Consider the following 10,000-nt stretch of genomic DNA (forward strand, 5'->3'; position numbering starts at 1 on the left):
AATCAGACTCAAAATCCCGCAGCGTGATCTGGACCGAGCAGAACAAAGCCTGTGTGAGTGAGTCACCCCCTTTATTCAGAACTTGGTGGAAAATGTTTCCATGTCCCTGTTAAAAAATGAGGCCTTGAAGTCGCCACCGTTTCAAATGCTGATATGTTCATTTTCATGCTGACAACGCTGTTGTTTCTGATCTAGGCTGGGGCTCTTTTTAAAGCAACACTTAGTAGAGGTTTTCACCCGTAAAATAAAGTTTCTAAAATTGTTTCAGTAGCTCTTGAACTGCAGGGAGGGTGAAAAGCACTCATGATACACTTAGGCACACTGCAGGATTGTACAGGTAGCTGTTAATACCTGCTGGGCATTGCTGCCTGTCGTACCTCCTCCGGTGCCCATGGATCAGCGAGACTTGTGACACAAACATCTTTATTGTATCAATTAATAGGCTAACATAGGAAATACACATTCATAAACTACTTGATGCATACACAGGAGGTGCCTTCCTCAACCACCTTCGCAGGTAGCTGTAGCCTTACGCCAGAAGCAGCTGTCATCAGGTGGTGTCCAACCTTCTCTGGGTGTTTCGGCCCTGAACCACAACACCGGCTCCAGCTGGTGGGCCCGCAGTGAGGGGCCAGTCTCACTGCCCATCTGCTCCTGGCATACAGCTTTGTTCCTCTCTCTTACACCAATAATACATACGTTCCATACATTGATAAGCATACAAATAAATAACTAAATAAAAGGGATAAAATAAGATAAACTAAAAAAGACCTGACAGTTGAGACAGATGCGTACTGACGAGTTGTTTGTGAGACAGTTGAGCTGTTAGGTGTTCGGTGTTCGCAGGAACTATAGCTGCAATAAGTAAGTTCAGAAAAAGGATCTATCTGTCTGTTTATCTGTCTTCGCCCAGCGTGTGTGTGTGTGTGTGTGTGTGTGTGTGTGTGTGTGTGTGTGTGTGTGTGTGTGTGTGTGTGTGTGTGTGTGTGTGTGTGTGTGTGTGTGTGTGTGTGTGTGTGTGTGTCTGTGTATGCGTGTGCGTGTGCGTGAGAGAGAGAGACCAATGAACATGTTCTCATGTCAACTAATACCACTTTAACTGACACACACATTTCCAGGTAACCCTCACTCACACCCACTCACATGACAAGAACGTTCTTGTGTCTGCTAGTACCAGTGCAGATGCATACCACTATTATTTGTGTATGTTATTAGTGCTAATGGTGAAGGTAATGGTGCTGAGGTTGGTAATGGTGCTAAAAGTGGTAATGGTGCTAAGAGTATGGCCCACGTAGTCAGAAAGTTCAACTTCTCACGTCACAAGCAGCCTCCTGCGGGTCGATTATCCACCAGTGGGGCTCCCTAACACCACTAAAATGGGACAACTAGGGATGCAAACAATTAATTGATTAATCGACTTAAATCGATTAATGCATTTATGCAATTAATCGCCAACTCGCCTGACAAGGAAAACAAAAGGATCTGTAATGGTAATAAGAACAACAATGGGTCAGTCTGAAAAGCCTCACCTCCGCACAACACACACAACACAGGGAGGAAGATGTTCACTTGCCATAATGGTGATGGGATGACAAATGGACGCGGTAGCGCGGGTGAAGACCCCTTTGTATATGTTTAGGCAGGTAAGGAAGGAAATGGTGCTAAGAGTTGCAATGGTGCTAAACATGGCAATGATGCAAACAGGATAACTAATCGTGGACTGAAGGCCTGCTACTCAGAGGTGCACCCCCAGTACAGCGTTCCCACCATGGGGATGGGCATGTTCTCAAGCCCCCTAACAACACTAATGATGAAGGAAATGGGACGACAAAGGGACCAGTAATGTTGCTAAGTGGTAATGGTGCGGTCTCTGAAGCCTCAACCCAGATGCACCACCACAGAAGTAACGGGCTAACAACACCACTTATCATAATGGAAATCGACTGAGAAATAGATCAGTTGCTTAGTGGGTAATGATGCTAAGAGTGGCAATGGACACTGGACAGTAGTCTGATGGCCCTCACTCACGAGGCACACTCCTGTACTCCTGAAGCACACCCCTGTGTGTTCCCACCGGCGCTGAGCATGTTCTCATGCCCCCTAACACCACCAATAATGATAAAGGTAATGAAACGACAAAACGACCTGCAAAAATGCCAAGACAATGGTGCCAAGATAATGGTCGCTGGTCTGATTACCCTCAGTTCTGATGCGCACTCCTGGAGCGTGCACACAACGGGTGAATGTGTTCTAATGACCCCTTATGGCTGATTCTTTTGAAGCTTGGTAGTCGGAAACCCCAACCTCCGCCTCGGGAAAGTGCACTAGAATGGGTACTCAGATCGGGGTTGCGAAACATAAACTCGAAGCAGTTCGGTGTACTCCGAACTGCTAAACACGAGTGTTTTCAGACATTTGTATCGACCCCAACAGTTTCAGTAGAACGCATTTACAACGGATGTCGGGAGAACAAACTCGGGTCTGCCAACAACCGAGTTTCAAAAGAATGAGCCAAAAACACCACTAAGCTGGTAGGTGGATCATGGTGCCAAGCGTGGCGATGGACGGGGACGGTGGTCAGGGCAGTCCTCACCTCTGATGCGCACTCCTGCAGGGTGCCCACCACGGGGATGAGCATGTTCTCGTGTGGGGACTTGAGCAGGCGCGCCAGCAGTGGGATGCCCCCTGCGCGGCGGATGGCGTCCTTGTTGCGCGTGCTCTTGCTGCAGCTCCAGAGCGCCAGGGCCCCGCAGCGGGCCACCTCCACGTCGCGCTCCTGCTCCTCCGTCAGGGCCGCCGAGTCAGGCACGCAGTCCAGAAGCTCCACCTACACATGAAGATAAACACACGTGGGTCAGTGGCGTTCCAGCAGTAGCACACGTCAAGGTGGTGCAACGACAGCCAGTGCCACTATTGTATGGATTTTTTGGTTTGTTTTCAGTGGACGATCTAAGAAGCATATTGATTGCAGCATATCAACCACCATTCAAAAATGCATTTATGGACATTAGATGCCGATGTGCCACCTGACGCCTGAGCCCCAAAAAACATCTCTGACCCCCATACACATTCCCATATACGCACGCATACACAAACACACACACACACACACACACACACACACACCACCCGGCAGACACACATGAACACAATCACACATACAGACAGATTGAAATATATTGTATTATGCACTACTTTCAAATGCATTCAAAATATAACAAACACCAACACACACGCACACGCACACACACACACACACACACACACACACACACACACACACACACACACACACACACACACACACACACACACACACACACACCATGCAGAGCGATCATCAACACAGGGTCATGGAGGTGACAGGCTTGTTATCCGTGATCACCACAGGCAACAAGAGTTAGCTGTAGAGGCCTACCGTGCGGCATGCGAAAACAGGGCCTTTGCTACCCAGACGAGAAGTGACATTTCCAGATGTGTGCGACCTCACACAGTCAGTCCCGAGCACTCCACCTTCACACATGACCTGCCGCCAAGTGACCTGCAGCAAATGATCTAACCACCACCAACCGTCACCCCCGCCCACTGCCTTCCTCTCGCACCGCCGCTTTCAAAATGGATGCGGAGGAGGTGAGCTCCCGTCCTGTGCTACTGGTGCAAAGCAGTAACTACGCATTCACACACACACACACACACACACACACACACACACACACACACACACACACACACACACACACACACACACACACACACACACACACACACGTACAAATACGTACACATCTGCCACATCACATGCACACACACACACACACACACACACACACACATACATACGTACGTACAAATACGTTCAAGTTTGCCACATCACATGCACACACACACACACACAGACACACACACACACACACGTAAGTACAAATATGGACACGTCTGCCACATCACACACACACACACACACACACACAGACACACACACACACACACACCCACACACAGGTACAGGTGGTCTGCCACGTTACCTGAGACTAATCCCGCTCAGGCCTCGGCAAAATATACAGCAGTGGTGCGCAGGCTTTAATCACGCGAGCGCCACGCTCGGTCAATAAACACACAGCGGCCTGGCCGGCCTGCCCCCGCCGCCACCGGTCATTCTATCTGTTTTGAAACGCCAGGCCAGGCGCACTTTGATGCCATGGCCTAACGAGAGGTGAACACGGGAGAGGTGAGGGCAGGGGAGAGAGAGAGAGAGTGAGAAAGCGCGAGAGAGAGAGAGAGAGAGACAGAGAAACAGAGAAATGAAGAAAGATAGATGGTAACAAGAAGAGAGAAAAGAAAGTAGGAAAGAATGAGAAAGAAAGAAAGAAAGAAAGAAAGAAAGAAAGAAAGAAAGAAAGAAAGAAAGAAAGAAAGAAAGAAAGAAAGAAAGAAAGAAAGAAAGAAAGAAAGGAGGGGGAAGAGAAAAGACAGAGAGGTAACGAGAGGGCAAGGGGTGAGAGAGTGATTGCGGTGCTGGGGCAAAAGGTGCTCTGGAGGGCCTGATGATGAGTCTGAGGTCACACTATATGCTAGAGACAGTGATTTGTTTCATTACGGCAAACACTTGACCTCTACCTTTTCACCCCAACACACACACACACACGCAGAAGCAGGAGCAGAAGCAGGCACACGGAGAGTGTACATAATTAACAAGCTAACTGGCTTCACCTGGGCCTCACTGCCAATTATGGGGCAGCCCAACTGGAGCCGTGCTAAAAAAGAAAATGTCTCTTCTCCTCAATGAGTAAAGAGAGCTTCTGATGGCACACACAAACGTACGTACGCACGCATGCATACACACACACACGCTGTACGCACGCACACACACACACACACACACACACACACACACACACACACACACACACACACACACACACACACACACACACACACACACACACACACACACACACACACACACACACACGGTCCTGAAAACATAACAAACACACACAGACACAAACAAACAAACAAACAAACAGGAGGGCCCTCCTGAACTTGGCCATGTGTGTGTTTTTCCCAGGCCACCACAGGCCCAGACACACCAAACAAAATAACAAACAAACACACACACACACACAAACACACAGCAGTCTCTTGATGCCTGATGCTGCCTGATGCTGCGGTGGGCCCTCTTGAACTTGGCCATGCCGGCAGGCATACACACCCAGAAGCAACCACACACACAACACAAACAAACAAAAACAGCAACATACACACTTCTCTTGATGCTGCCGTGATCCCTTACCATGCAGCAGGCCATCCTGAACTTGGTAATAATGTCGGCCACAGACGGACAGACACACACACACACGCACAAACACACACACAAACGATCACTCACCAGTCTTTTGATGCCTCCGTGCTGCCTGACAGTGCGGCGGGCCCTGCGGAACTTGGCCACGTTGGCGATGGTCTCTGCGGCCAGGCACTTGAGCTCCTTGTCGGGGGAGTCCAGGATGCACACCATGGTCTGCAGGCCGCCCAGGTCCGCGATGGCCCGCCGGATCTGCTGGTTATGGCTGATCTCCTTCAGGATTTTCAGGGAGCCGATCTGACACACGCTCACACACACACACACACACACACACACACACACACACACACACACACACACACACACACACACACACACACACACACACACACACACATTGATAAATATATATACAGTACATACAGTACATACATGGGTAGATGACGTGACGTGTAAATTTTGCTGTCGCAGGCTCTTAAAATTAAGTAAATTCATGCTTTCAAAATTGTCAATGCTTTATATGATTAAACTAATGCCGTTGTTGTGAAAACGTAATGTGTAATAAATCCAGAGCTTAAATAAGTATACTTAATTTTGAGTCAAATGTCACATTTGTCCTATGGTGTGACTGAGGCAAGCCTGGTTCTCCATATTAAAACATTTTTAAATAAATAATCAAAGCTCAGTCATTTGTCTAAACAACCCTGGCATGTTTTTCAATGTGTCTATTTTAGCAAGTGGCAATGCTTAATTTTTTTCCTGTTTTTCTGAGACCGTATGGACTTATGAAACTTTGTCGCAGAAAATAATGTCCTGTGGTGTGACATCATTTTTTTGTTAATTCTGTGGATAATTATCTATTGTTGAAGCTCCAGCGGTACATAAATTGTGACTTTAGACCCTTAAGAAGCCAATGGCAAGGGTGGATTTTAGACTTTTCTCTCAGAGTTCTTCAGTCAATCAATTATGTTTTGCTACCACAAGATGTATTAGTTTTGTAGTCCTTTGGTGTGACAGCCATAAAATACATTTTGACAATAGTGTATATTTTTCACATTTTTTTCTTATGTAGATGTATGAAAATGCATCTTACTAAAGGTGAAATTGTATTTCAGTTGTCAACGACATGGCTTTAAATTAACTCAAAAGCTCAAAAGTCCTATGGTGTGATGGTAAAAGTCCTATGGTGTGATGGTAAAAGTCCTATGGTGTGACACTTTGGAGTATCACACCAAAGGACAAACAGGTCACACCAATGGACTAGATATTTGAGAAATAGCTTTTAAAACAACTGGTAGTACATATTTTTTTTGTTTTGTTGTTTGACTAGATAAATATTGTGTATTCAAATTACTTATTACTTTATTGGCCTTTGGAATTTATACTTTGATGCATTGTTGATGAATATTTGCTGTTGATTTTAGATACTGTCAAATGATATAAAATGTCATTAATGGTGCTTTGAAACCATAAAATATAACGGTAACAGTGAAGGAAAGATCAGTGAGAGAGTATATAGAGGAGTATAGATGAATAAAGTATGCTGTGGTGAGCTCAATATACAGCATAAATGTGCAGTCCAGCTTGAGTTACCAAACAGGCACTGGTCACTAAGCACTACAGGTTCAATGGTGTGACAGTCATAGCATACCTACAAAAGTGTAATGGTCATGCCAAGGTCACCCTTCAGTATGAGTCTTATGAGCTCTGCAGGTTACATTCAATAAACGCATGGCTGTCATTAAGAGTTACGATAGGCTGACAATCGACGATTCAAAGACTTATAAGTGTAAAGTGTAGGTCCATATTGACTACAACATTATATTATGATCAAAAGACAAAATAATCATGTTGATATATTTGTTTCTGGCTCAGTTTTGCATTTCTGTCCTTTAGCGTGACATGAATGTCCTACGGTGTGACATGTTTTAAACGCTGAAATATTTGTTTGAGCTAAACAATATGTTTGATAAGCACTGAATATTGCATTAGGGAAGAACAAATTATCGTCCCTGAAAAGTTAGTATAAATTCGGACAATTTTGAACATTTAAAAGAAAGATATCCCTGTTTTTCCTCGAAGGTTTCTAATAATCTCACATCTAATGGGAAAAAAAATACTTAAATGGTAATTTCTCATTAAATTAAGACTTTAAAAAATTGCAATAAATATGAAGAGTGTAACAATGTTCATAAAACTCCATCAAGCCATTTCTACATTACCTAATATATTTATTTCTTAACGTCACACCAAAGGACATATTTTCAGCAAATTGCTTTATCAACGTAAATAAATAATCAATGAATAGACCAACATTGTGACCACTTGGATTTTTTGAAAGATAAATTGCTGCACTACGTAGACATATACTTTTTCCCCTCATAAACAATGTTTTGTGAAAAAAATGTTTTTTGCTGCCTATCCGTCATCTACCCACATATACCTACATACACACATGGAAGGGGAAACGTCCACTGTAATTGTGAGACAGCACTCCACAGCACAACGTGCTCTTTGTACCGGTACATACAGGACATACAACAAACCCTACATGGGTAGATGACGGATAGGCAGCAAAAAACATTTTTTTCACAAAACATTGTTTATGAGGGAAAAAAGTGTATGTCTACGTAGTGCAGCAATTAATCTTTCAAAAAATCCAAGTGGTCACAATGTTGGTCTATTCATTGATTATTTATGTACGTTGATAAAGCAATTTGCTGAAAATATGTCCTTTGGTGTGACGTTAAGAAATAAATATATTAAGTAATGTAGAAATGGCTTGATGGAGTTTTATGAACATTGTTACACTCTTCATATTTATTGCAATTTTTTAAAGTCTTAATTAAATGAGAAATTACCATTTAAGTATTTTTTTTCCCATTAGATGTGAGATTATTAGAAACCTTCGAGGAAAAACAGGGATATCTTTCTTTTAAATGTTCAAAATTGTCCGAATTTATACTAACTTTTCAGGGACGATAATTTGTTCTTCCCTAATGCAATATTCAGTGTTTATCAAACATATTGTTTAGCTCAAAGAAATATTTGAGCGTTTAAAACATGTCACACCGTAGGACATTCATGTCACGCTAAAGGACAGAAATGCAAAACTGAGCCAGAAACAAATATATCAACATGATTATTTTGTCTTTTGATCATAATATAATGTTGTAGTCAATATGGACCTACACTTTACACTTATAAGTCTTTGAATCGTCGATTATCAGCCTATCGTAACTCTTAATGACAGCCATGCGGTCATTGAATGTAACCTGCAGAGTTCATAAGACTCATACTGAAGGGTGACCTTGGCATGACCATCACACTTTTGTAGGTATGCTATGACTGTCACACCATTGAACCTGTAGTGTGTAGTGGCCAGTGCCTGTTTGGTATCTCAAGCTGGACAGCACATTTATGCTGTATATTGAGCTCTCCACAGCATACTTTATTCATCTATACTCCTCTATATACTCTCTCACTGATCTTTCCTTCACTGTTACCGTTATATTTTAGGGTTTCAAAGCACCATTAATGACATTTTATATCATTTGACAGTATCTAAAATCAACAGCAAATATTTCATCAACAATGCATCAAAGTATAAAATTCCAAAGGCCAATAAAGGAATAAGTAATTTGAATACACAATATTTATCTAGTCAAACAACAAAACAAAAAAATATGTACTACCAGTTGTTTTAAAAGCTATTTCTCAAATATCTAGTCCATTGGTGTGACCTGTTTGTCCTTTGGTGTGATACTCCAAAGTGTCACACCATAGGACTTTTACCATCACACCATAGGACTTTTACCATCACACCATAGGACTTTTGAGGTTTTGAGTTAATTTAAAGCCATGTCGTTGCCAACTGAAATACAATTTCACCTTTAGTAAGATGCATTCTCATACATCTACATAAGAAAAAAATATGAAAAATATACACTATTGTCAAAATGTATTTTTTGGCTGTCACACCAAAGGACTACAAAACTAATACATCTTGTGGTAGCAAAACATAATTGATTGACTGAAGAACTCTGAGAGAAAAATCTAAAATCCACCCTTGCCATTGGCTTCTTAAGGGTCTAAAGTCACAATTTATGTACCGCTGGAGCTTCAACAATAGATAATTATCCACAGAATTAACAAAAAAATGATGTCACACCACAGGACATTATTTTCTGCGACAAAGTTTCATAAGTCCATACGGTCTCAGAAAAACAGGAAAAAAATTAAGCATTGCCACTTGCTAAAATAGACACCTTGAAAAACATGCCAGGGTTGTTTAGACAAATGACTGAGCTTTGATTATTTATTTAAAAATGTTTTAATATGGAGAACCAGGCTTGTCTCAGTCACACCATAGGACAAATGTGACATTTGACTCAAAATTAAGTATACTTATTTAAGCTCTGGATTTATTACACATTACTTTTTCACAACAACGACATTAGTTTAATCATTTAAAGCATTGACAATTTTGAAAGCATGAATTTACTTAATTTTAAGAGCCTGCGACAGCAAAATGTACACGTCACGTCATCTACCCACATACATACATACTACATACTGTGTACATACTAGAGATGCACCGGATCCTGATTTTTAAGATCCTGCCGGATACCGGATTCACTGCCGGATCCGGAACCGGATACCGGATCCTACAAAAGGGTTGAAACACATAGCCTACTC

The 10,000-nt window shown here is 42.7% G+C and overlaps 1 protein-coding gene across 1 annotated transcript in view; it reads right to left on the reverse strand.

Moving 5' to 3' along the window:
- Positions 1 to 10,000, reverse strand: part of odad2 (outer dynein arm docking complex subunit 2) — a 139,651-nt gene that overhangs the window by 73,970 nt on the left and 55,681 nt on the right. Inside the window, exons 12-13 of the mRNA XM_063206901.1 lie at positions 5,390 to 5,599; positions 2,594 to 2,827 (exon numbers count right to left, since the gene is read on the reverse strand). Of these exons, the coding sequence (XP_063062971.1) occupies positions 2,594 to 2,827; positions 5,390 to 5,599 (444 nt within the window). The remainder of the gene's footprint in view (positions 1 to 2,593; positions 2,828 to 5,389; positions 5,600 to 10,000) is intronic.

This window comes from Engraulis encrasicolus, chromosome 9 (assembly GCF_034702125.1).
Source record: "Engraulis encrasicolus isolate BLACKSEA-1 chromosome 9, IST_EnEncr_1.0, whole genome shotgun sequence".
Classification (NCBI taxonomy): Eukaryota; Metazoa; Chordata; class Actinopteri; order Clupeiformes; family Engraulidae; genus Engraulis; species Engraulis encrasicolus.